Here is a 27,768-nt window from a genome sequence, read left to right as displayed (position 1 = left end):
TTAATACAAACCCTGAAGTTTAGGGTTGAATTTGTTTTTTCTTTTTCCTTCAAAATTTTTATTTTAAAATATACAATATATTTTAAGGAGTTTGTAAATTATTGGATTATATGAGGATTTATTAGATATGGACTTTTCTGTTTGTCATATCAGATGAAGCTGCCACGGAAGAGTATATAAGCGCCGCCGGAGAAGTAGCAGGAAATAAAGATCGTAAGCTGAAGGAACGACTTCTACGCAAGTATGGCGGTCATGGTCATATTAGTAGCTTAAAGCAGGAATTCTCAAAAACTAAAAAGAAGGAAAATCTACCAAAAGAAGCCAAACGGACTCTGCTTAACTGGTGGAACATTCATTCCCAATGGCCTTACCCCACCGTAAGCTTCAAACCTTTTTATAAAGATAATTGAATTTTATATGATAAAGTTTAAATTTTAATCAAGACATTAGGTTAAAGCTTGCGTACTTAATTTGTGTTCTAAATATATAAGATTTAATTGTGCTTCTAATTTTAGTTTCGTACTATACATTGCTATGTTTGTTTGTAACTAATTAACTTTCCATCCTCCAGGCTCCAATGATATATGAAGGTCACCAGATCCCCTCTCTGGCTTCTCTCATATGACCATCCAAGTTTAGTTATCTCATGACCATCCAAATATCGTTAAACTAAATTCAAACACCTGAAATATGATATAAAGCGATGTCTGGTTAATGCAGGAAAGTAATCAGCTTATATTTATGGTACAAAAGCAGGAACCTCATCCTTGTAGTTTTCATTCAAAACTGCTTCAAACAATCTTGTAATTCCAGAACAATGTGATATACAAAATGACAACGCCATCGCTTACGTGTAAAAATATACAGAACAATACAAACTTCATACACAAATACAAGATAACTTAATCGACAATGCAAACGAAACGCCAAACTCTAGTATTTGAATTTCAACAACCTAAAGAATCAGGAATTTACTCAAGCGCAACTAGCCGTGTTTGTGAGAATCGGTTCTAAACTAGGCGACAATTGTCGGTCTTGTGTGATTTAATCTTTTTATCAAACCTGAATTCCTTTACTGTTTACAGTATGAGCATTGGCATCAAGAAGAGTCTCGAGTGATCTCGCCTTTCGGCTTCGAACTCTACCAGCTTCTTTCAACAACTCGGACAATCTTCTCTTCTCATCATCAACGTCAGGATTGGCTGTCCCAAGTTTTTCCTCTCGCATGCCAACAACATACTCCAAGATTTCAATTGCATCATCCAACCTGTTTAGAGTCATGAGAGGAGAACTAATCAATTGCATCATTCGTTGCTCAAAGAAAACTTTCAGCGACTTCCTACTCTAAATGCAAACCATGAATTATGAAAGGAAAAAGTGGAGAAATAAATCCTATAAGTAGAAAGTGACAAAAACAGATCAGCCTAATGAAAAACAAGACCAGAGTCCTAGCCACTTCTTAACGAGAACAACAAAAACTGGTGACATGATAACAAAAATGAATTGGTTATGGAGATCTTCACAGTTCCAGAAAGAGATCAAGGGAAATGAACAACGTCAATTGCACCACCGATAATGTGTTATCATAATAGAATGATGATTAAATTACCTGCCAATTGCATCGTATGTTCCAGCAAGGTTGCTATATACCCCGAGAGTATCAGGATGATAAGGTCCATATTCTTGCTCTAGTATGCTCTTGGCTTCTTCAAATAACTCCACAGCTTCGTTTATAGCATATTTTTGAACACACACAAGCCCCATTTGATTAAGGGCTATACCAAAGAAAGCAGATTTTTTCTCTCCGCTGTTGCGAAGCTTTGGAATTGCATTATTGAAGGAGTTGTAAGATTCAGAATAGTTCCCCAGCATATAATACAAGACACCCATCTGGGCTTCTATTCCAGCAATGGTGTTTTGCTGTCCCGGAGCATCATTATATATCTTCAATGCCTTGTGTAATAATTTGACTGCTTGCTCAACTTCATTCATTGATTCATAGATAGCTGCAATATCAGTAAGACCACTAGCAATTTCCTCCGGAGGAATCCCAGGGACAGGCTTTTCATAAATTCGAAGGGCGTTTTCACAGTAAGATACTGACTCCCTCATTTTTCCAGTCTTGTTGTACAAATCAGCAAGACGAACATATACTGAACCAACTGCTGGATGGTTTTCTCCCTTGGTGGTTTTGAAAACAGTGAGGGCTTTCTGATAAGCAAAAACAGCCTCGTCGTAACGGGACAAGGATAAGTATGAATCTCCAATACTGCAATCAACTGCAGCCACATCAGTCTCTTGGCCATTTGCTACCATGGCCATGCTGGCTAAAACTAGATGCTCAAGCGCAGCTTCATGATCTCCTTTTGTTTCACATATGAGGCCCATAAGCCTCCTATCTCCAGCCTCCTCAAGAGAAGCAGGGCCAATATTCTTTTTGTGAATATCGAGAGCCATTTGACAAAATTTCTCAGCCTCATCAAATCGCAAGGCTTGAACATGGGCTTCAGCTAAATACCTATAGGTCTCCCCAACTCTTGGGTCTGCTTCTCCTAGGACTTGTTTCTGGACCTCTAACCCAGTTGTATAACAGACTAGAGAATTTTCCAGCTGACCCAGCATTGCATACGTATCACCCAACTGCATGTGGCCTGCAAATTTAGCCAGTGCATGCTCATGGCCTTCCTCGATGGCAGGAATCTCAATGGAATGCTCCAATAGAGGTATAGCCTCACTGTACTGCCCTAAGCTGCAGTATATTGCTGCTGTGACGTGCAAACACATAACAAGTTCTAAGTTGGGTTTCCCATTTGCAGATAGTTCAAAAGCTTTAGCAGCACGAAGTGCTATTAAAAGAGCTTTCTGCAGATTCTCCCCTGACGAAACTAAATTCCTTGCTTGCTTAAGTAGAAAGGGCCCTAGATCTGGATTATCCAACATTGATTCGTCGAAATCCTCAATTCCATCCTGCATTTTCGAGCCCCTCAAAGGTGAATCTCTCTGTTTCTTTGACTGAGCAGCACCTGGACTATTTTTTTTCGAATTCTTTTCATTCTTTCTGCTAATAGGGGGTTTATCCAACAAGCCCTTGCCCCTGGGACTTGATTTTGAAGATGTCTCGTGGTCCAATTGCAGGTGAGGAGCTTTTTTTCCAGACGGACGTTTTGAGCTACCGGGTTGGCTATTTTCAGCTTTCTCCTTCTTATCTGCAGATGGTGAATGATTTATAGAATCAACAGGAAAATCGTGCTCAGGCTTCTCAACAATATCTTCTTCCTCCTTTATTATCTCTACCTCCCTCATCTCTCCTCCTACAAGATGATTCAGTTCAGAATCAATCCTTGATTCCTCACCATCAGATCCAAAGCTACGCCTTGAAGGTGACTGATCCGAACTTTGCATATCACAAACATTCTCATAAAGCTTCTCAATAGAGGTATCAACCAAGCCATCAACAGGGAAATCAACATGAACGCTTCCATGGCTCTGAAGACTCAACCCGCTCCTCGGCGACTTGTTTCCATACGACTCTTCAATATGAATCGAAGAACCATTATGTTTATTCACAGCCCTTTCTTCATTGATTTCATCCATGACAATTCCCGGCATCTCACAATTGTTCAAATTCAGCAGAGAACCCAGAATCTAACTGTACATTCAACAGGCAACAGCAACAAAACTCATAACAAATACAAAACACATATATGTCTGCAAACCCAGAAAAGAGAACAGTTCATATACATTTCCAATACAACCCAGAAGCAATATAAAGCTGAAAATAACGACCATCCGATTCAATAGTAAAGCAAAATGACAACCGAAGCAACTCAATTATACACACGTCTTATATCAAATAAAAACCAATCGAAGCCGTCAAATTAGATACAAAAAGTAAGAGAAAGCACAAATAAAACAAAGATCGATCATCCAAATTCGATGCGCGATTACCGCAAATAAATTCCCCCAACGAACACAGGCAGACTTATAATAATCATTAACTTTATAACCAAAAACAAACCCACAAACAGCTTGCAGGCAATAAATGCAATCAAACAACAAAAGAACACATAACCAAGTCAAAGCCAACATAATTGGGTATGAAAAGAAAATAGAAACAGATCAAGAAAAACTCACAAATAGAATAAACACCCCGCACCTCAAGAGAAACCCATTAAGAAGAAACGCCTAAATATTGCGGTCTCTGGGTGGAATAGCAGAGAGATAAAGAGAGAGAGATAGAGATGGCAAAATATAAATAGGAGAGAGAGAGAGAGAAAAAAAAGAAAAATGGGGCGTTTTATAGTTGGGTAGAAGGGATATATAAGGAGAAGAAGGGGGATGAAGGCGAGGGAAATTATGGGATTGGATTGAACAAAAAAAATGATCGGAAAGGATGAAAATGGGAAGTGACTGATCGCCCACCGGGGACGGCCTGCAAAGAAAGAAAGAGGGCGACGGCGACCTCTCTCCCACCGGCGAGGTTCGCAACTGCAACCGCCGATTTTCCCATTTTTTTTCTGTTTGGAAAAAGCTTCCTTTATTACACATTCTGTTCTGTCTCCGCTGGAGAATTCAACGTGGCACCCCCATCTACCTCCCCTCAATTGACCATTTTGCCCTCCCAATACCTTTTCTTTTTCTTTTTTCTTATTTTGTAAATATCTAATTATATTATACTCAAAAACTTATAACTATCTTTCGTTGCCTACAAACCCAAATATTTTACAAATCGCAAAAAAACACCCCAATATATCTCAAATTTGGAAATTAAATTCTCGAATTTATCCAAAAAAATTTAAAATCAGACTCTCAAACAAATATAAACTCACTTTTATCATTTCTAAGTCTAAATTTTACGATTATTGTCAGCTTGAGAATTTAATTATTGTTATTGAAAGGTAATGAATCATTAGTCGAAAGTATAGTTTGAAAAAGTTGAGTTATGTTTAAGTTCGTATTGACTTCAATAAAGGTTAGAAATATGAACTACTAATTTCATGGTTGCTAATACATGACATACGTGTTCTATTTACCCCGTGTGTTGTCTTATAAAGTCTCGTTGTGAATTCTCGGGAGATTTTATATTTTATTTTTACTACAAAGTTTACATATCGTAAATTTGAAGGATTGATTGGACAAGGGAATATTGTTCGATGCAAACAGACCGTCATGGTCATGAAGTTTACACCCTTCCTTTCTTATGATACTAAATTTATGATATCCACCTTAGTTGCTAGAAAAAAGAAATAAAAAATCTAGTTGTAGCTAGAAAAATGTATAAATTTCAAATTTAAAAACATTGCGATATTTTGTGATTAATAAGTTATTTTAAAAATAGGTTTTATGGATCAAACAACATGAATGTGTTCAAATTAAAATTCAAATGATAGGGATTAAAATTACAATATTAATCTATATATATATATATATAAAGTTTCCAAATGATGTTAATGGGCTAACTAGAAAGAGGTTAAAATGTATCCATCTAAACAATTTCTTAGCAATACAATCTTCCAACTCCACATAGATACTATTTTAAATGTGACAAATTAAATACCATATATTATATATACTTTCTCTTTTCTACATTTATTGATTTCTCTGTACTCTTCTAATACAATACTTATACTAATATAATTTAGGAGTTTTTAGAAGAAAAAAAAAATAAGAAAAAGTTATTTACACAAAGATAAAAAATAACTAAAAAGATAAAATTTATTATATTTAATTTTTCTACAGAGTATAAATAATTTACTTTTTTTTCTATTTTTATCATTTTTTATAAAATTTATTAATGCTACGTCGTAAAATTGTTTTACTTTTTTTGTACTTTAAGTTTATGATTTTATTATATATATATATATTGGCCAAATGTCTTCGTCTTTCATTGAAGACATTCTAATGGCGTTCATGTAGATCATTGACAATTTTGTCTCACCAATCTTTTAGTGCTCCATAATGTGATTTGTGATTTTTAAAAAATTATATTACAAGTTAAATTTATAATTTTGTTCATGATGTTTACACTTCGTTTTTTCTCGATCATTCTTAGTGCCCAAAGTCTTTTGAATGTGACTATAAAGTAAAAAGATAAATAATGAGATATTGGATAAGTTAATTTAATTTGAATCGAGTATGTTGTTTATATATAGATAGATTTATTTTCTCAATAAAGTTAAGAGGTTTAATTATTTTGTGAATAATTATCTCTCAGGATGAAATACTACTATGTGAATGGATCATTTAAATCACAATACTAAAATTAATGAACACCATACACATGCAAATAATTGTATGAAAAAGAGAAATAGATTCTCGAAGGGTGCAGTTGTTGTTATAAAGTTGACAATCAAATAAAACGAGTGAAATAAACAGTAGAGACATTAAAAAAGATCTGCATGATTCTAATGGCGTTCATTTAGATAAATTTATTTTCTCAATAAAGTTAAGAGGTTTAATTATTTTGTGAATAATCATCTCCTAGGATGAAATACTACTATGTAAATGGATCATTTGAATCACAATATATACTAAATTTGTTGAACATTATACACATGCAAATAATTGTATAAAAAAGAGAAACAGGTTCTCGAAGGGTGTAGTCGTAGTCATAGTCAAAATTTGGTTGCCAAAGTTGTTGTTATGAAGTTGACAATCAAATAAAACGAGTGAAATAAACAGTAGAAACATTAAAAAAAAAAAAAAAGTCTGCATGATTCACCAACAACGTGTTAGTTTTGTCCAAGCAAAGAGGGAGAGATTAGGTTTTAAGTATTGTAACAAAGGCACGTCACTATCAACGAATAACGGCATTGTAGTGGCAATAGTAGTTGCTGATAATGGTTGTTTTTAGATATTGTAGGCAATTTTAGACCAAGAAGAAAATTGTCTCAATTGACTATGTACACATTATTTTAATTCCAAAATAAAAGCGAATAAGAAAAATGACACAAACCTCAAAAGTAGACACACAGAACCAGAGATTAATGAGCCAAAGTTAAAGATATAAATACATCATAAAGAGAAAGGAAATTTATCAACAAATTAAACACAAAAAAATCATCGTAGATTACGGCAATAGGAATTATAAATACACCATAAAGTCTATTTACAATTCGAGAAGAAAGAGAATTAATTGAGTTAAGTTTTCTTCAATTCTCTTTTAATTCGTCAATTGACTAAAACATTAAAACATACATGACTTTAAGCTAAAGTTCACTATTTTTCTACACGAGCATTACTATTTTTACACAAACAAAACAATCGATCATTATTACCTAGTTCAAATCTCGACATCAACACTAAAGTTAACTACGAACGAATAGAGTCATTAATTAACAACATTAGCTAGAAGGGTAAAGTCGTAATCTACCTTAAAATTATGTAAAGAAAGAAACTCATTTTTCATTTTACAAGAGAGAGAGAGTATAAATAAATTACCACGTCCTTCACGCTTGTATTATCACTGTCGAGTGTGTGGGCAACACGAGTGCCCCAAAAAAATGGAATTAAAATCGATAAAATCGAAAGCCTCACCTCACCCATCCCACGTGAGGCAGTAAGTAGAAATAGGGGTGGTCCTGTCCTATCTTATTTAATTCCAAAATTACCCTTCATTCTTTTACCATTTTACCCCTCCATTGCAAGCACCCACTCCAACAATAAATTAATTAAGTATTAGTTATTGTACTTTAATTTATTCAAACATCATATAGTGATTATTATGATTTTAGAAATTAGTGATTATTAACTTGGATCCCACCACACTTGTCAAGAGAGAAATGATGACTATCATTGATTAAGTTACATTATTTTGAAATTATTTCTTAATCTTTTAACCTTTGGTGAATTTTAAACTTATTACTTTATTACAAACTACTATAGTGAAAAAGGAAGACAGTCCCTGGAGGATGGTTTAGTTCAGCGATGATTGACGTGACCTTCTTTATACAAGTATACATCGGTTGAAGTTAGTCATTTTTGTAAATGTTCAAACTGGCCTAACAGTGAAGGAGAGATGTTGATCGGTCAATCAATCAATTTGAGTTGGTTTAAGTCTTTGATTTTTCTAAAAGAACGTTGTTGTTTAGAGTTTTTCAAATCAACACCAAACTCCTCCTCCTTATCTCTGATCGATCGTCTTTGATTCGGTCAATTTTGGTTAGTCAGCTTGATTTTTCGATCTATCATGCTCACAACTACTTATTCCTTTAACGTTAAAAGTTCGATTCTCAACCTAAAATTATTCTACCAAAAAAGAAAAAGAAATAGTATTTCAATATAAATACAACGACAATAATTCAAAGGTATAGCATATATATATATAGAGAGAGAGAGAGAGGGGTTATAGTATTAGTTGTAGAATTTACAACATCTCACACTTTGGATAGGGAGAAGGGTAGTTTGGGAAATGAGATTTTTATGAACCTTTTTAGGAAGTGCTGTAGGCTGGAAGGATGGATGGATGGATGGAGGAATGGCAATCATTAAAAAAAATGTTAATGGATATTTAGTATTTAATTAATCACACAAAAAACATATAGAAAAAAGAAAAAGAAAAAGAAAAGAGAATTTAAAAATACGTTTCTTAGGGGAATGTAGTCTTTATTAATTATTATTAAATAGTGACTAAAGAAAGAAGAAGTGTGGAGATAAGAAGAACAAGGTTTGCGGTGATTGGGCCACGTTTCCTAATGGGATTACTCTTAAAAAGTGTAAAAGAAAAACTGTTTTTATTTAATCTAAAAGCGTCTTTTTCAAACGGAGCCACCCTGCTTTCAGTTTGGTGGTAGCGTTATCTTTTCATTTTGTCTCTAGATGGGTCATTGAACAACAACGTTATTTTTCTTATTTCTTTTCCATTTCCGTTTTTAATTTTTAGAGAACGAGTGTGTTCGGTATTCTCGTTCGGATGTTTGGGGTGGAGTTTTAGGGAAAAAGAGTTTAGAAAATTGGACCAAACACGGTTTGGTTTATGATAAATGAGGATTAGGATTATCTCCAAATAACTCTATCTTCTTGTCGTTTTTTTTTTTCTTACAACCCTACATTACTCTACCTAAATAATTCAATCCAAATTCTATTATTGTTTTTTAAATTACTAAAATCACATATTAATATAACCCTGTTATCGTAATTTTTCTCCCAAACACATATTATTATAACCCTACTGTTATAATCCCTCCCAAAACACATATTACCATAACACTATCAATAATAACCATTATACACAACACATGTTATCATAGTCATAGTATTATTATAATATTTTTTCTCATAATTCTTTCCCTCCCAAACCCACCCTAAGTAATTTGTGGGAACGAAAAAGAGATAGTTTCTCTCCTTTCCTTTCTCTTCGTTCTTAGATTTCTTCTCTCTTCTTACAAAAAAAAGTTTTGTGGATTCTCCGTCTTCTTTCTTCTCTGGCATTTCTATTCGTTCTCCAGCTAGCTAGGGCTCCATCTCTTTATTTGCCTTCTTCAATCTCCTACCCATCCTATCTTTAAGCACCCGATGGTGAATCCCCCATCATCTCTAGAGATTGCAAAGAGTGGCTCTTCCAAAGGTGTAACGGGTATTTCCATTTTTAAAAAACAATTCTATCTCTCATTGATTCAAAGGAAAATTCCAACGAAAGAAAGAAAATCAATTCGACATTTCTCTCAAAAACACGTAGAAAGGTCCATTAAACTCTCGCAAAAACATCTATGGTATCAAATTTGTTTGATTTCTGAAAGCTTGATCATCTTCAACATTTTTTTGAGAAGATCAGCCATGGACGATTCGACTTTCATGAACTTGAATTATGTTCTAACAACGAAAAATCACAGTAATAAATTCATTGTTGTCGATTAACAGAGCAAGAAGGGCGACTCTAGCGAGCCTGTTTCTACAATCTCGAAAAGTGGAAGGGTAATTCTTCTTCTTAATCTGCATTTGTACAATTTTTGTTTCTTGATTTGAATTCCCTTCTTTCTTTCTTTTTTTTGTAAATTTTGTTTTCTTTCTTGTAACTCAATGCTATTTGGAATTGAAAATTGGAACTGTGTGACTATTCATTCAACTATTTTGAAAACAATGGTGAATGTTTTGTACTTTGATTTTAAAATCTTTTTTCGACTTATGTAGAATTGAATCGGTATTTTTAACCCCGATTATTCGTATTATTGATTCATTGTCTTTCTATTCAATTATATGAGACTATAATCTTTCTAAATCTCCACTCATGATCGTTATTGTTTTGATTTGAAATCTTTGTTATGTGTGTTAATCTTTTATTTTCTTCATACACCGATCACAGAGTCAATTTTTGAAAGGGACAAGCCAATCAACAATGCACAATCTTAACAAATTTACATCACAAATCAAGAAGCTTCATCGTAGTTCATTCTTGTTCTGAACTATTTTCTTCATAGATGACTTATCTATGTTTTCAAATAGTTCGTTATTATCTTGAACTATTAACATGCAGTGCAAGTAACTTTGGAGGGGCTATGGTGTAGAGATGGTTTGAATGTCATTGGAGATGATCATGGTTGCATTGAAGTCTATCTTTGTTGCCAAATGGAAGTTTGTATCAAAAAAAAAATTTGGTGCGATGAAGTTTGTATAAAAAAAACAATTGGTGTACTTGATGAAGTTTTCTTTTTTCCCTTGAAATAATGATTGATGAAATTATGGGTTCTTGTAAGAAGCTAGAAATGTGGGATTACCCAACATAGATTTTTTTACTAGGGGAAATTTTTGTTGACCTCTACGGTGAAGTAAATTAGGATCACGTGGAGGTATTCATCTGTTATATGATTGAGAATTGTAATAAAAATGTGCATGTTGTAAAATATATATCGATAGCATGTTGCATAATTTACAATTATATGTTTACATTATTTAGAAAACAAAAATAAAAACTAGGAAACAAGAAACATCTATCAAATACGTTGTTTGTTTATGTTTACTTTTATCAAGAAACATGAAACAAAAATAGTTATCAAACACATTTCCATTTTTTGTTCTAAAAAATAATAAACAGGAAATGAAAACGTTATCGCCCCTTATAGTCTAACCTAAGATGTATCTCATTGTATTATTTTCGTAATTTCAAAAACTAATTCGATTATATTTGTAAAACACTATTTTATTTTTCAAACGTCTGGCCTATTAGCTCAGTTGGTTAGAGCGTCGTGCTAATAACGCGAAGGTCGCAGGTTCGAGACCTGCATGGGCCATTTATTTATCCACATTTTTGCTCTTACTGTTATGATTTATTAATTCGAACCGGGCCGAAGTACTTTTCAATTTATTTTATTATTCTAAATTTCTCCTTGTTTGTCTTTAAATTAACAAATATATATCTAGTCCAAGCAACAAACCCCATATGTTAGAATGTAAATTAGATAGCGAGAAAGGTCGGGTAGATCCAATATCAGCCAGCACTCAATCATGGAGCGGACTCCATCCCTCCATGGCGTTGTTGGCGAAATGACTTTTGCATGAGTCAAAGGCCAAACCCTACCTCTTTCAAGTTCAAGATTAGGATGATAAAGAAACCCTAGGGGTTTAACTCCAACTAATAAGGACCCACTAACTCCATATCAACTAATTTAATTTGTCTTTTCTTCCTAAAATAAAATTTTGAATAACACTAAAGTTCAATATCCATCATTTTCTTATTTTATTGTTTAAATAACACTAATGGAATGTTAATCATATGAATTTATGCTTGAATTGCGTTAGACAAAAAAAAAAAAATGCATTAGAGTATTTGAAAATATTAAAATTCTTGTAAAAACTGATTTACTTATGAATATCATAATAATTTAGAGATACAATTATTGATATTTTCTTTAAAATAACAGTGAAAAAATTAAGAAAAATATCCAAACAAAGAGGAGAGGTCAACGTGAATGAGAGGGAAAAGATAGAGTAAGGTGAGGGAGACGGATTTGACAAATCGTAAAGCAAAGTATGGGTTTATTGGATGGGTCGGCCCAATGGGCCCACCTTAACTGCCGACCTTTCTCTCTCTCCTCTTAGGGCTGTCGGTGTCTTTATTATGACAAGATTTTTAGGCCCATCATGAGCCCAATGTCAAGACGAAGGGCCTTGAGTAATGGGCCTTCTTGCATACATCGGCCCAGTGTATAAGGGAAAAAGAGACGGATTAGACAAATCGTGGAGCAAGGTATGGGTTTGATGGATGAATCGGCCCAATTAGCCCACCTCAACTGCCGACCTTTTTCTCTCTCCTCTTCTATTTATATGGGCCTTAAGTAATGGACTTGCTTGCATGCATCGGCCCAGTTAATAAAAAGAAGAGTAAGAAAAATTGATGACAGCTGTGGGATTTGAACCCACGCCCTTTCGGACCAGAGCCTAAATCTGGCGCCTTAGACCACTCGGCCAAACTGTCTTGTTGAAAATAGAAACTAACGGTTCCCAATATTTTGATTATATGGCTCTTTTTTTCTTTCTGTTTTGTTTAGAGTACAAACGAGGGTGGAAAATATGAACCGCTGATCTTATCAACAAATATCTATATCGGTTGATTTAAGTTTTTTGTTTTGCTATCTTACTAGAGAGCTTATAAATGACGTTTTCTCGTTAATACCTACACGGTTTATGTTTGTATAATTTCTTTTATTAACCCCACGTATATGAAGGGAGGATGGAAAATATATGTTTGAGTTGACTTTTAGGTTTATAAGTATTTAAAAAGAAAAATTATTTTAAATAGCAAAACTTTTGAAATTATATCATTATCTATATTTGATATATGTGATAGACTATTGTAGACCAATATTACTAAATGTATCTATCATGATACAAATATAGGTAAATAATTGTCTATCATAGATAGACTGTGATATTTTTTATATTTTGCAAATTTGTTTATTTATTTTATTATGTTTAGCGATAGCGCTTTAAAAAGTTATTTCAAATACACCTGTAAAAGTGAAAAAATAAACTACTATCTACGTGAATCACAAAGTACGTAACTTTTTTTATAACGACAGTAAATTACGATCATCATGAAGTTATATCAAACGTCATTCTTCAATTTATGAAAATCAGAAGGAAAAAAAAACGTAATTCTCTTTACTAAAAATGAGTTTAAAATAAGGTTCAGTGAAAATACAATAAACAAATATAAGAAGACCAGACAAAAAATGTGGTCATAAATAACAATCACATTGGAAGGTTGCTAATTGAATTGAGTCAATGAATTAATATTTATATTATCTCTATCTCTTTTTTGTTTGAATTATTTGACTTTGTTTTATTAGAGAGAGAGAGAAAGAGAGAAAGGGAAACTCAACATTATTATCTTCATGATTAAGTTTTATAATTAAAATTGAGTGACATTTTGACAGCTAGAAAGCATATGTAACACTTAGCTACTTTCCCCAACCAAAGTCCCACTCTTTTATATGATTGAAGGCAACTGACCACATCCATACACTTTGTTGCATAAATCAATAAAAATAATGTAAAAAATGAAACTTCAACGTAGATTTGAGGAGAGCAGAAGGACTAATTTATCATATAGCAGACATAAAATTGAGAGAGACTCGAGTTTAGACTAAATTGTGATTTTGAGGAAGAGAATAACTCCATTTCAATTTATGTCTTAATTATAACAATACCAACATATAATTGATTGTTAAAATCCCATAATTCAAACATCAAAATATGAAAGTAGGTTTTTTTGTATTTTGGTCCGATCTAAATAGTTTTTTAATCGAAATTGGTTAAATAAGAACAATAATTTTGTTGCAAAGAAATATAATATACAAATATATGGTTTTTTTAAATTTAAATTTAAAATGCTCATTAATTACAAATTTTGTACTACTAAATTTAAGAATTATTGGAAGGGACAAAAATGAGAAGAATTTAAAATTTATAGACTACAACTAAACAAACTTTAAACTATAAGACCAAAATGATATTTAATTATAATAATTACTTTGATATTACTATTAAGTATTAATATGGATATTTTATTGGCTTAGTTGGATTTACATATTCAATTCATAAGTTTGGAAATTTTTCTTTTAGAAATTAACAGTACACATTTGGTTGTAAGTTTCGTGTGATTTATAGGTTAGCTCTACAAATATTTCTTATTTTTCAATTAACTTGGATGAAATTAAATGTTCAAAACAAAAGAAAAAACAATGAAAAATAATTCTACAAAATTATCGTTGAAAATATCCTAAATAAACTGACCATAAAAAGGCTCACAATGAGTTTCAAATGAATTAGTAGATAGAGCAAAAGAAGCTTCATTTTATATATTATATATTTAAAATATGCAATAAAAACAATCCAATAATTATACAATTTGGTATCCTCTTTATTGTAAGGTCAAATCTAGCTATGATATCTCTGTACAACATAATAAAGAAAAAAATTATAATAATAATTTTGGATTGACAATCAATATGAAAATTTTCTCTTTTTTGAAAAAAAAAAACGAACATGCTTGAGATTTTAATTAATATCATGCAGGATCGCGGGTGCAAAGGTTGTAACCAGAGATAAGTGAACTAAAAGCAAATGCAACAAAGGCAAGGAAGGACATGCTGACCGATGCGCTCGCCAGCTGCGTGAACTCGTCTTTTCCCCAATTCGATTGCCAGTCATCAACACGTGTTGCAGCCGAGGAAGACGATGATATGAGAAGATATGCCAATACCTGTACAGTACAACAATGATTACATCAGTAGTTGATGCAGAACCAAAGCAAGCAGAGTATCTAGACATATCAAGAAAATTCACGTCGAGACTCGAGAGTATGATTATTTTATCTCGTTGATTGATTTATGGCTTGTTTGAATTGATTTTCTATGTGATCAGGTTAAATACAGTCCAAATAAGCTCCCTAGATACCTGAGGAGCACAATTTATACTCACGTAATGACGCAATCAATTGTTAAAAGAGACAAATGATCAGCAGATAGTTTTTCTTCGCTAGAATGATCATTTCAAATTGCATGAACCTTAAACAAGTTATGCCGATAGAACAAAGTTTAAATCACCAATTGACTCAAAAGTTAAAGTTAATGGACGAAGACAAATTTAATATTATATCGTCTAACAATTAGTTGATGTATTCTAGCTCAAGTATGTTATTCATCATGTAATAGTACTGTACTAAACAAAATCCTATCAGTTTGACCATCCAAACACATTCATCGAAGCAGACTAGCAATGAAAGTACGTATCAACTAATATTCATTCAGCTCTACGTATTTGCACAACTAACCTGATCCATGAAGAAGTCAAAATAACAACGAAATTGATGACGTATCATATGGTTCTTCTTGATTAGAGTAAAGACAAGATCAAATGCTTGAAATGCTGCATATACGAAAGCAATTATATTCACAGTGAGGCAGTACCTGTTGACAAATGAACTTGATTAATAATATAAGGCAGGAAAAAACATAAAGACTTCTAGAAAATTGAAAACAATTTGAACAAAATGAATAAGAACTATATCCTTTAAGTAAGACTTTCACGTTATAGCATGGAAAAATGATGTATTCTTGAAATACAAGGGAAGCTAAGAATAATGCCACACATGATTGATCACAAAAAGGCATGTAAATTAAGAAACAACCCTTAACACTGAGATTGCTTCCACCACAATCCTTCACTCACAGTACACACAATTGAAATTATACCAAAAACCAACATGGGAATTGAGAATAAAAGATTTGTAACTTAAAAGCAGAAATCAACTCGAGGAAAGACATATAAAAGTTGTTATGTCAGAGAGTTGGAACATGTCTTAAAAAGTTGTGGGTCAGACTGAATTAAATAGAGTAGCAAAGGATTCATTTGGACTATGATATCATTGAAAACTCGACAATCAATAGGTTGGAATGAAGGTGACAGCTCCATTTTTAACATGGCACTCGTCATTGAAAATAAGACGTACCTTGAAATTGAAGACTGCAATTAAAGCACCAAATCATGTGATGATAATGTGATAAGCAAAGAACAGAAGAACGACAAAACAATTAATCACAATAATTGTTTCAAGCTTTGATTCTGCTTGGAAGGAAATTCATAGTATCCCAAGAATGAATTGGTACGGTAAAAATCTATGAGGTCCCACTGGGTATACTACAAGTTAATGATTAAGGATGGATATCTAGTCGATGCTAATTGAACAATAGTTAAGTCTGCACAGATTAAACCGAAGGAATTGAACAAACGAGACGTTTCGTCGATTCAGGAAGAAGATAACAAAATGAAAATGTATAAATTTCACTACAGCCAAAAACCAACTCCAATTCACTTGATTCTATAGTTCAATCACACTCAGATAGAAAACAGGAGTGAAGAATCGAAAGAGAAAAAGAAGAAAAACCTGTATTCCTTGTACCGATCAAAGGAATCGCCACTCCAACCCTGAGTTTTATCAGACGCCATAACCGAAAAGGAAATCAAACAAACCGCCACTTCACACACTCTAAAACCTAAAGCCGCCTTCATCAACGCATCATCCTTCGACCTCCTCGACATCGGCGCCATTTGCTTCACCGGCGATCTTCCACCTCCACCACCACCACCACCACCACCACCATCACCACCACCATTCTCCACACCTCCAACACCAGCAGGCCCTACTTTAGTAACAGACTGCGGCACTTCCTCTTTCATAGCACGATTAAACATAACCTTAGAAGAAGTCGACCTATCACCAACAAAGTTCACATTCTCCAACGGCTTCCGAGAACCAGCGTAAGGCGACGGAAGAGGAGAAAACTGAGTACTCTTATCAACAACATCAACAACAACAATCGCCTTGGAGTTATCCGGTAGCTTCTCAGGTGAAGTATCGGGAGAAGCATAAGGAGGGGTCTCCATAGGGTCACCGGCGTCGGATCGAAGCGGAGAATGGAAACGCAGCGGTGAATGAGGAGACTCCATGTGACTGTGAACCGACGAATCGGAATTTCTTGACGAAGATTTCTTCATGGAAGAGGATGAATCGTTCGATCTTTGAGCTCTCAATTTAGTTTCAATCATTTCTTTCTTTGGTGAGAAATTTGAGGGAAGAAAAAGGGAAAGCGGAGGACTTTAGTGGGACTCCGTCTCGTCTCCTCTCGCTCTCGTCTCTAAGTTCGCGTTTTTTTTCTTTTTGTAAAATTGAAGCCACGTGGCATCATTTTATTAATGGTACTAAAGTAAGGGGAGAATATATTCGTGTGCGGCATAGTGTACAAATGTTTTGGGAATAATCATAAAGACGCTGATTACACGTAAGGTTTTAGTGTGACGTGGAAGAATGTTATTGTTGATAGAGGTTTGAGAACAGTGGGTGTTACCGTATTTTAGAGTCTCTCCGACAAAGTAAAGTGAACTCCCAATCCTACGATTCCTTTTATTTATTTAATTATTTTGGAACAAATTGCAATGTAATGACAACATTCTAAATTATTTACTTCCTAAATAAGTTCGAAAATCTAATTCTAATTGTCAGCAATGTAAAAGTTGAGAGTGAATTTAGGTTATTTATGTATTTGGTTGACGTTAGATCTTTTTACAAGTGTCTGTATATATAATTTTGTTCGAAAACTTGTTTTCTGAAAATTTGGTTTTAAGTATTTTCTTTAAATTAGATTACTTATCGATCTCATTTATTTAAAAATGCATTTTTGAAAAGCTATCAAACGCTTCAACTTTTTTTAAAATTTAAAAATTTAAACACTTTAAAAGATAATCTAAACACATTCTAAAGTGTCACATGCTCTTACCGTTCTATATGAAACATCATTTCATATAAAAATTGTGCTGATGATAGTAGAGGTAAGATTGAAAGGCTCAAACGTTGATTTTAGAAATAACATACATATTTCTTATATCTTTTGTAGATATTTGTAAAACATAAGAAAAAATAGCCTATTATGAATATAAATACTCATATAAATGTTTATAACGAGATTATAAATCTAAATAAAGTTTTATAGTTTGTTAACTTAAAAAATATCTACCGAAATCAATATTTTATCGATACATCTATAAAAGTTGAAATCTTGATACCGATATTGAGACAAATATTTTAGTTCCAAATTATTAATAAGTATCAGAATAATTTACGTGTAGCACAACAAATCTTTCCAGACAATTGTCCAATTCAACGATATCTGGTCCTTAAAAACTTGAGGAATTTCAACATCATAAGGAATTTCAATAACTTAAGGGGTAGTTGAAGTTTGAATGGTATTAAAATTTAATAAAGAAGAAGAAAAAAAATACCCCAAAGATTGAGAACATAACACAAAAGAACAAATGAGTGATAATATTGTAGAGAATATTTGCATTGCTTGCAAAGGGAATTTGACAATTATAAATTTTAAAGTTTGTTTGACAGAACAATAATGAAGCCAAGACGATGTCATCAACGATTTGACAACACTTCACTATGAGAAAAGAAACATACAAATACGTACATCTCGTGTTTTAACTATCTTTACACATACTACGAAATTATAAAATCATAATTTATCATCTAACAAATTAAGTTTTCTTCTTTTTCGAAATATTTAGATCATTTGCATGGATCGACGAAAATGAGATACATTTTGATGTAGCTCAATATTGTCCAATATTCGAATCTAGAATTATTACGAGAAGAACACATAAAATAATTTACTAAAACCAACATAACGCCGTATAATTGAAGCTATACCCTTTTTTATTATTATTGTGGAGGCCTCATTTTCATCTACAAAAAGTGGAAAGAAAAACTATAGCTATATAAAATTTCATTCACTCCAAGAAAAGCAAAGAAAGATTCCAATTTGAAACACCAACTTTATGATCCCTTCTTCCTCCTTTTTATTTGCTTCTCCATGGCATCAAAACTATGAAAGTAAGTCATAAAGTAGACTCCTTCATCCATAATATATAAAGGCATCATTTTGTAATGTTATGAAGTGGACTTTACTTACTTACCCACTTCCTTTACACCAAAGAATATACTTAACAAAGCCAAAACAAAGCATAGCATTTCTTTCTGACCAACATAAAGAAGAGCCACTAGTAATGCCTTTTTTTTTGCTTTAAGGCTACTTGTTTACTTTTCATTCCCAATCAACCTTAACATTTTCTGCATAATCCCCCCCCCCCCCCCTTTGTATTTTAGCAATGAGTTCAAACAAAACAAAAGTTGAGTGATTTTGTTAATAATAGCCTAAAAGGTATATATGAAGAAGCAACATAATCAGCCATAGTTTCAAAGCTTCATTGAATATTCAGGTTAGGTGGTACTATAAAAGGTCATGGCCTATGTTTCACATATTATTGAGTAGATGTTAAATATTTTCACATGCAAACAACAGGGTGCTCACAGATACTCTTCCAGAATCACACACTATTATATGTCGAATCATCAAAATTTGATATATACCTCAGGGGAAAAGGAAGTAGAAGATATCTTGAACTATATTAAAGACCAAAATTTTGCCTGAAAGAGGAAATGTAATGGGAAATACGTAGCTGGAAGAGTCTTCGTTGCTTGAACCTTTCGTTACAGAGATTAGAACTTTCTTCCTGTTGTGAAGCCAGGCAATGTCACTCATCAGATTCAAAAAGGATTGAACCAAAATGTGAGGCAAGAATCGAGCATCTATCATTCGGGTAACTTCAAACGGTTGAAGAGTACAAGGAAACTGTGCTCAGGAACTACATAGAGAAACCCGAGATCTGCACCTTTGACATATGGCCCAATACCCTGAAGAATTGGTGATGAAATTATGTGTACTGATATAAGAAATATGGTTCTTATTCTTGGTGAAGTTTTTATCAGTTGACTTACCCTGCCATTTAATTGGAGAAGTTCTCCATCAACCCATTGGGGATTTCGGAACCCAAATTCAGCTATTCTACCTTGACCTTTGTAACTTGCAACCTGAATACACAGATTTTTGAGTTAGTCTCACTGTCTAGAAAGATGGGCTGAGCATAACATTTTAACAAAACTTAAAGTGTGTGCACAAAAATCTCTCGACAAGTTTTATATAACTCAGAGTAAAAAGCCCATTTTTTATTTTAATTGAGAAGCTTACATTTGAATTTAAACTAGTTAGAAACCATTTTAGGTCGATTCTCTAAATGTTAGTTTTGAAGATCATTTTATAGATTAATCTTTCTCAGCTATTTTTCTTTTGTTAGATAATTTAAAAAGTACAACTATGTGATATAATATAATATATTATCATTTGGTCTTCTTAATCTGAACCCCTTAATTAGTGGAACTCCATAACACATACTACTCCCAGACCGAGTTAAGATGTAACACACTGCAAACTAGAAAGCATAAGTTAGGAACGAGGGAAGTAGAAAGGACAGATGGTAAATACCACTCCCAGTTCATCTGGATACATTCCACGGTTGGCATTGCGGTTTCCTCTCCCAATTTTAGCCCGAAAAGTGACCTAAATTTGTAAAAACATCAGGTCTAGAACATCATAACATCATTGCTTACCGATTCAATACATGCAAACAGAAAATTTGTCACTGCACTAAACATGTAAAATCATAACAGTATTAGAATTCAATTTGGACCTGGCCAGCCGGAAGATTAAGGTCACCAGTCAGCTTTACTGCCTCTACATACTCAAAGAACTCTATATCTGTAGTGTTCTCCTTGTTATCCAAATCATTCCAGTGTCCAAATTTTCGTCTCAACTGCACCACCTCAGTGCCATAAGGGCCAAATGCACCAACATAGAGACCTGCTCCACAACAAGTGTTATCACCATCTAAACGTTGGTACAAGTCACGTAACAAGTGTTCTCAGCATCTAAGCATGGGTTCGACTAACGTCATTTTTTAAAAAACAGAAACAAATTTCTGATTGATAAAATGAAAGGAGGCTCATGCTCATGGTTGCAACTCATGTCAAAACAAGAACAGTCAACTTACCATCAAATGGATCTAGGTCTCCACTCGCTGTAGTAATCCGATTGAAGGTAGTATATTCAGATAGTTTACTCCGCTTCTGTGCTTGACTGACTGCCCTTTTGACTATCTCTCGAACATTCCTTGAAATCTGGAATGAAGTGGTTCAGTGATTTTGCCATAAAAAAAGAAATTATAATAGATAGAAGTCACAGGCCATGGTGGAGGACATTGCGGAGCTTGTCTTACCCATGGTTACATTTACAGAAAACCCTAAATTAAGTAGTATAAACAATATAACCAATAAGGCAATCAATTCAAAACTCCCCTCCTACTGAACAGGGTTAAAGTTGTAAGATACTGAAACATACAATTCAATAACAAATCTCATTATCATCTACACCAAGTCTAAGCTTTTATGTCAGTCTGATTAGTCAATCTATGCAACTTATTTTGCTTCCTAGAAAGGGAGAGGGGCAAGTAATTCCTCAATCCATGGCATTGGAAAGCAAGCTCACCTTCGGAGAAACCTTATCAACACCCCAAAATACTTTGGCGACATCAGCTGGCATAAGCTCGGAAACACCTTGGGCCGCTAAAGCTGCCACTTTGACCTTTGAGACTTTATTTTCTGCAGTGTCAAGATCTAGGCTTCTCTCGGGAATATGCAGCACAAAAGAATCCCTATCCATATTCTGAATAAAAGCTGGATGGCGTACAAACTCATCCTTTGTAGGAGTCTCTTCACTGTTATGTACAACCCCTCCAATATAAAGCTTCACATCTAAATCCTTTTCATCATCACTAGCATCACTATTCTCACCTAATGAAACTGCCTCAGGCTGAATCTCATCTATCCTATCCATTTCATCCTCAGAATTCCCACTAGTCCCCGTCTTCTCACTATCTTCTTGCATCAATTGCTTGACAGAGTTAGCATCCTCAATGACTTCCTCGGGAACATTGGTATTCATTACTTTAACTTTCAATCCCGGAATTTTATCTTTCAAAAAATTTATCACCCCCTTTATTCCCTCTTCAGTAGCTTCTTCCATAGTAACACCCTTTTCCTCACTTTCCTCCTTCGTGACCACATTCTCTGGAATGTCTACAGCAGTTTGATTCTTGACTCCAGATGTGGACGGGCTACTTGAAGGCTCTGATGGTGGACTTGTTGAGATTTTAGAATTTCCTTTGGATCGTTGCATGTACACTACCTGCAACATATGCAAATTGAAATAATCTCTTCACTAAATTTTAACGTCAAATGCATGGCAATAGGCCAATCATCAATTCCTACTTAAGAAAAAATAAACATAAATGCATTCTTTTGTTGGCCCACGTACCAAATAAAAGAAAAATTAGCCTGGGTTTCTCATGATGCAATAAAGCCAAAGATATTGCATTAGAGATAGAGAATAAGCATTAAGTTATTGGTTAAACATAATATAACTCCTTATCAAACTGAAAACCCTTGAGTTCCAATTCTAAAAGCAAAACCTCAGTGCAAGTTATTTACGTTCTATTCATTCGAACTCTGAAGGCAAGTAGGCAGCAAAAATCTCAAATGTGAAAGAGAACATGAGAAGGCTTACATGACAGATATAAAACAATATTTTCACAGAAAATGGGTAAGTTTTCAAGTGAGGGCACCTGCATGACATATCTCTCTTCATCATCTTTGACAATAAAAATCTCAAACAGTGGAGTTCCTGGGGATGCCGTAACCAACTGTCTGTGACAGACAATAATTATGAGTGAGAGTCTCCTAAATAATAATGATGTCCACTTTCACAATGAGACAAAGAATTTACCTTGGACTGTAACCCCTACCAATAAATCTGCCAACTCCAGGAGTTATACGTATTAATCTGCCAAAGGGATCATCTGAATCTTGAGAGTACCCCACCCACCATCCCACCTGCTCAAAAAATGGATCAGAAAATGTCAACAAAATCTCATTACAAAGAAGATAGATTTGATTTCTGCAAATATCATGCCCCAGTCTCCCGATATATTAAAAAATGGCAGCAAGGACAAGGTGATATTTCATAAACGAAGCATATCAGACGATGAGAAGAAAAGTCGAATGTCTATTTAAGAAGGCCCTGAGAGATGGCCAACTAGCTCAAATTAAAAGCCCAACTTCCCATGTTTTTCACCTGATAAGTAGATAATTAAGAACCACTTCTATTTCATTGTTCATTAGCTACTAGCGGTAATTTTTGGCAACAAACTAAGGAAGATATGTGAGAAAAAGTATCCTGGTTCAGCATAAAAAGATAAAAATACTCAAGAAATAAAAAGCATGTTTAGAATAGCTTTCTAAATACTTTAAAATGTGTTTTTAAGCACTTCAAAAGTCATTCTAAACTAGCCCCAAAATGTTTGTGGGTAGAATCCTGCAAAATTACCAATCCACTTCCTGTGCATTTACACAACATCGAGGCATCTTGGTATCGCTCCTCCTCTATTGCACTCTGCAAATGTATTGAAAAATTACATTAAGAGGTGACCATAAAGTTGACGATCTTGGAATGTAATATAAATCTTGTTTTGACCTTCAACTGATGCATAATTTCCGCAACACTGTCCTTTTGTGCAGTTTCAGCAATAGCCAGTTTTAATTTTGCAGCTTCTTCAAAGTCTTCTTTCTCAACAGCCTCTTCAAGTTGAAACTGTAACACACCGGCTAGAACTCATCAGCCAGTAACAAGTAAAACACCAACTAAATTAACAAAGAAGTAGAATTCTACATAACAGCATCAAAAACACTTACAAAAGTAGTGTAATAAAAAGTAAGGAAATACATACGTAGAGAGCAGCTGTTTAAACTATTGCCCACAAACATGTTTGTTTAACAAGCAGAACACTAGCTTAATTAACGAAGGAGGAGAATTCAACATAATAATACGAAGAACACTTGCAGAAGAAATGTAATAAAAAGTAAGGAAGTACATATGTAGAGACTAATTGTTTAAACTATTGCTCATAAACATGTTTGTTCAAAATTACCCAGTTGAGTTATGTTACAGAATTGAAATACGGAGAAAGCAAAAACGGGTGAAAAGACAACTGAAAATGAGACCAAAAAAACAAAAAAAAAAAAAAACTATTACCTTAGAGAATGAACACAAAATTTCATTCCATGACCCTAATATTCCATTGTGAGGCAATAAAACTGAACTATAATCATCAACCAAGAAACAAAAAAAAAACCCACTTGATAAAATCCAAAATCATCCCAATCTCCCATAAGCACAAACAAATCACAACAAAAAAAAACCGCACCTTTAGAACAGAGGCAAAGTTTTCAGCCTGTTCGATTTCAGAGAAATACCGGTTCCACCTAACCCAATCCCACTCCAAAGAAGAAGAAGAAGAAGACAAGTTGCTATTACTCTCGCCAGTACCGCCATTTGCACTACAACGACAAAACAAGGCAGAATTTCTTGGATGTCTAGTGGAAGTAATAGAAATCTTGGGATTATTAGCATGAATAGCACAACCCCAGCTCATAATCAGCCTCGAATCATTGGATTTCTTGGGAGACAAATCGAAAGAACAAAAGGGAGTGAATTGAAGCATGGGAATTGCTTGCCCAGCAACACCCATCTCGAAGATTTCACAGTTCCTTGTGTCTTGTTGTGATTGGGTTGGCGTTAGACTTTGAGAAATTTCTTGTGTATTTGAAAGAAGGAAAGATGAAGAGAAAGAAGTTCTTGTGATTGATGAAAGGATAGAATCGTTTTAGCCTCGGATAACTTTTTAGCCTATATTTCTATGACGAAGAAGGCCCATTCAGATTTGTTGGTTTCTTCCGGACCCCCATGAAAAAAGAATAAGCTCTTTTCCTACTAATACCACCGAACCCAAAAGAATAAAATACATTTTCGAATAAATGATATTTTTGTCTTTTAATTTTTTTTCTTTTTTTAACTTTTTTTCCCGATAATATTCAAAGCTTTCTCTATGTTATAACATAAAAATATCTCATTGACATGTTGAATATATTCATAAATTAAAGGTTAAGTCAAGAATACATATCCATCGATAATTTTGATATATTTATAATTTCGATCTATGTAAACAAAATACAAATAACAATACTAAAAAAGAAACACATTAATTATCAATCCAAATAAGTTTTATAAATGATTAATAGATTGATATAGATATGTCATTCGATATATTTGTAGCTAAATTTTGACTATGAGAATATAACTTTTTCACATTTGAAAAAAAAATATAAATAGTATCCCAAATATTCCTAAAGGTCATAATTTTATTGATATAGACTATTTTCAAATATAATAAATGAACTATAGTATTTACAAAATATAAGAAAATATAAACTATCTACCACAGATTGCATAGGTCAAGATAAGCTACTATATGTATATGTCTATCTTGACGTGGACTACCATAATCATAATCAACCTATCTAACATAAAAATGTGATATTTTGCCGAACTTGTAAATTATTTTCGAACCTTCTTTTGTGTTATATGTAAAAATTAAAATATAACAAATAGTATTTGAACAAAGGAAATAGGTATATTGTTATGTTCTTAGTTTCAATAGTTTATGTCATGTTTGAAAAGGATCTATCCCAATTAATTTATAAGATTCGAGACAAACGGAGGTTGTTTTCAAACCAATGCTACTCTAAAAAGATCAAAGTTCTCTTATCATTTACTTTAAGGTCTTCACTTTGTATTTTGACTTGTATCGTTGAAAATGGCTGATTTTGTCGCTGTGTTTGAGAGTTCTTTCATTAGTTATAATAAACAAAAGAACTATGAAGATTGCAACCGATTATGTATAAAGTATTTTTTTAGCTCAAAAATCAACACTGAATTGTGTGAATAATATAAAACATTATTATCAAGAAAAATATGATGTGAAATTCAAAAGTCTAGACTATCGAGGATATGTTCTATTTTCTATAAATTATATTAAAAAGATCATAACACTTTATAGTTTCACCCTATATTATTATTTGGATTAGTTATATAGTTACATAGGTACTATATATAGCAATTACAAATATTTACAAAGACGGATAAAAAATTTATAAATATAACATAATTTATATTCCTTATAGTAAGGGCCATATATACGTAGTTAATTTCTACTGATACGCGTACGTACATAGGTATGAAACCTACCGACTGGTTCTTTAGTGGCACGTCTTAAAAAGAGGTTTGAAAAGATATACCCATTCTTTTATTTTATTTTATTTTTGACGAACTCATTTCCTTGATTCTATTTCTACATTCTATTTCTACAAATGCACGAGTATGTTACGACTTTCTCAAATCAATACTTATCATTAATAAAATTCGTTCATAAAGTTTATTCTCAAAAAAAGAAAAGAAAGATCTTTGGAAATCTCAAATTTAAAATGTATAGTAATAATGGATCCGAAAACAGTTTCTAAAAACAAACATATCATGACATTCACTACCAGAAATGGGATTCAAATTATACACTACTAGCTGCAAAATTAAGTGAGTTCAAATTCCTCAAAAAGAGAACAAAGTTGAAGACAATCTAACGTTTAAAAGTATTCTCTTCGGATCCAAAAAGATGTTTTTTCGGATTTTGTGTCTTCCCTTTTCCTGTGAAAGGGAGTGAAGTGATGTGGTTCTTGACCAAAGGTTAAATGTTTAAATAAAGAATGAGTTTCCAACCTTATGATTTGGTTTGGTTTATAAGTTCTGCATTAAATTTATTTTATCTCTTGATTTCTAAAATAGCTCAAATGTTTAATTCAAGTCTTCATCGATTAATTTCCAATCAATAATCTAATAAATTTCAAATTTTATTTTTGAACCCCACACTCATTTAAATCAATTACCAATAATTTGACAAAATTTTATTTAGGGCCTGAGAGAATGGGTTATCACTTATCATCCACTAATAATGGGGTTCTTAAAAATCAGCAAGGATCTTTAGAAATAAGTGAGGACAACTAAAAAGTATAATTCCAAATCAGAAGAGGAAACCAAAAGTTTAAATCAATGAAAAGAAAATGACCAGCAAACCTGGAATTGGATAGACATTCTCCAAGGCAACTTATGGTGTTTTCATATGGTGGTGGGGCTCCTTGTAGATGGTTGTGGCCAAAATTGGAAGGCATACGAACCAGACCAATCATTTTCTCCAATATAACCTAAAAACATGTACAACATAAAACCAATAATATTCTTATTACTATTAGCAGAAACGTAAGTTTTGAATCTCTCTACAATTTTTCATCCCTACTTTATTTTCACTTTATTTAATTTCTCCTAAATTTATCTTTTTTCGGGTAGAGAAATTTGAATTTATAACCTCAAAAGAAGGGGTAAAGGCATTCTGATCCGCCCTAGTCATAATAATAGAGCCGTCAACATAACAAAACAACTCAAAACTTGAAAGTTGTTTTGTTACATGCGCTTTTTACTTGTTACATATTCTGGCTATGGGCATGCTTGAAATTTTTTTCTTTTTTTTTTTATGTTTAAAATCCCTCCAAAACATATTTTTTATAATTCAAAATCAATAATGATAGTATGAAAGGATTGTTTGAACGTGTAAAATCAAACATAAAATGACATTGAATTAATAAAGATATCTTTTGGAGCGATTTTGATTACGACAAACGTGATTTTAGCCATTTTTTAATTACCACTCTAAAAATGCAGTAAATATAATAATCTATAAAGTAAGAGCTCAATTTAATTTTTATAAGATGGAAGGGAGAAAATGGGAGGACTTCAGTCACCACATTTGTTCGTAGAGGCTGCTCCAATCGGTAGTTGCCACGTTGCTGGTGGAGAATGAAGTGTGCATCCAAACCAA

General features: G+C 33.3%; 3 protein-coding genes, 1 long non-coding RNA gene and 2 other non-coding genes across 9 annotated transcripts; 2 read left to right on the top strand and 4 right to left on the bottom strand.

Moving 5' to 3' along the window:
• Positions 1 to 145: 145 nt before the first annotated feature.
• On the top strand, positions 146 to 860 carry LOC127148141 (uncharacterized). Its single transcript, XR_007818868.1, has 2 exons — positions 146 to 377; positions 572 to 860. It is a non-coding gene; the product is annotated as an uncharacterized LOC127148141 (long non-coding RNA).
• On the bottom strand, positions 739 to 4,544 carry LOC103493911 (protein KINESIN LIGHT CHAIN-RELATED 3). 4 transcript variants are annotated; one of them, XM_051081113.1, is made up of 3 exons: positions 4,135 to 4,544; positions 1,610 to 3,649; positions 739 to 1,267 (listed from the first exon to the last, which is right to left on the bottom strand). In XM_051081113.1, the coding sequence occupies exons 2-3, from the start codon at positions 3,607 to 3,609 to the stop codon at positions 1,057 to 1,059; spliced, it is 2,211 nt and encodes a 736-aa protein (XP_050937070.1). In that variant the 5' UTR covers positions 3,610 to 3,649; positions 4,135 to 4,544; the 3' UTR covers positions 739 to 1,056. The 4 variants fall into 4 exon arrangements, with proteins under 4 accessions (XP_050937070.1, XP_016901410.2, XP_050937072.1 ...); XM_017045921.2 differs by having other exon boundaries at positions 4,157 to 4,541; XM_051081115.1 differs by having other exon boundaries at positions 1,610 to 3,708; positions 4,157 to 4,539.
• A 6,607-nt stretch (positions 4,545 to 11,151) lies between these two features.
• Positions 11,152 to 11,225, top strand: TRNAI-AAU (transfer RNA isoleucine (anticodon AAU)). The gene has a single exon. It is a non-coding gene; the product is annotated as a tRNA-Ile (tRNA).
• A 1,104-nt stretch (positions 11,226 to 12,329) lies between these two features.
• TRNAL-UAG (transfer RNA leucine (anticodon UAG)) lies at positions 12,330 to 12,409 on the bottom strand. The gene has a single exon. It is a non-coding gene; the product is annotated as a tRNA-Leu (tRNA).
• A 1,860-nt stretch (positions 12,410 to 14,269) lies between these two features.
• LOC103493912 (CASP-like protein 4A2) lies at positions 14,270 to 17,135 on the bottom strand. Its single transcript, XM_008454872.3, has 3 exons — positions 16,382 to 17,135; positions 15,269 to 15,404; positions 14,270 to 14,698 (listed from the first exon to the last, which is right to left on the bottom strand). The coding sequence occupies exons 1-3, from the start codon at positions 17,041 to 17,043 to the stop codon at positions 14,504 to 14,506; spliced, it is 993 nt and encodes a 330-aa protein (XP_008453094.1). The 5' UTR covers positions 17,044 to 17,135; the 3' UTR covers positions 14,270 to 14,503.
• A 2,102-nt stretch (positions 17,136 to 19,237) lies between these two features.
• LOC103493913 (protein EXECUTER 2, chloroplastic) lies at positions 19,238 to 24,754 on the bottom strand. The gene is made up of 11 exons (XM_008454873.3): positions 24,211 to 24,754; positions 23,481 to 23,597; positions 23,334 to 23,399; positions 22,734 to 22,840; positions 22,573 to 22,654; positions 21,438 to 22,136; positions 20,944 to 21,070; positions 20,584 to 20,753; positions 20,379 to 20,453; positions 19,835 to 19,927; positions 19,238 to 19,750 (listed from the first exon to the last, which is right to left on the bottom strand). The coding sequence occupies exons 1-11, from the start codon at positions 24,532 to 24,534 to the stop codon at positions 19,649 to 19,651; spliced, it is 1,962 nt and encodes a 653-aa protein (XP_008453095.2). The 5' UTR covers positions 24,535 to 24,754; the 3' UTR covers positions 19,238 to 19,648.
• Positions 24,755 to 27,768: the final 3,014 nt, after the last annotated feature.

Source organism: Cucumis melo, chromosome 2, assembly GCF_025177605.1.
Source record: "Cucumis melo cultivar AY chromosome 2, USDA_Cmelo_AY_1.0, whole genome shotgun sequence".
In the NCBI taxonomy this organism is placed as follows: domain Eukaryota; kingdom Viridiplantae; phylum Streptophyta; class Magnoliopsida; order Cucurbitales; family Cucurbitaceae; genus Cucumis; species Cucumis melo.
Note: the sequence above shows the minus strand (reverse complement) of the source record. Positions and strands in the feature narration are given on the sequence as shown.

Coding starts and splice junctions, on each gene's coding strand:
- LOC103493911 (XM_051081113.1), bottom strand. CDS start 3,609: ATGCCGGGAATTGTCATGGATGAAATCAATGAAGAAAGGGCTGTGAAT. Junction 1,268..1,609: donor ACATACGATGCAATTGGCAG/GTAATTTAATCA, acceptor GACTCTAAACAG/GTTGGATGATGCAATTGAAA.
- LOC103493912 (XM_008454872.3), bottom strand. CDS start 17,043: ATGATTGAAACTAAATTGAGAGCTCAAAGATCGAACGATTCATCCTCT. Junction 15,405..16,381: donor GATCGGTACAAGGAATACAG/GTTTTTCTTCTT, acceptor ATTTGTCAACAG/GTACTGCCTCACTGTGAATA. Junction 14,699..15,268: donor TTGACTTCTTCATGGATCAG/GTTAGTTGTGCA, acceptor TGTACTGTACAG/GTATTGGCATATCTTCTCAT.
- LOC103493913 (XM_008454873.3), bottom strand. CDS start 24,534: ATGGGTGTTGCTGGGCAAGCAATTCCCATGCTTCAATTCACTCCCTTT. Junction 20,754..20,943: donor AGACCTAGATCCATTTGATG/GTAAGTTGACTG, acceptor GTTGTGGAGCAG/GTCTCTATGTTGGTGCATTT. Junction 19,751..19,834: donor TTCTCCAATTAAATGGCAGG/GTAAGTCAACTG, acceptor CCAATTCTTCAG/GGTATTGGGCCATATGTCAA.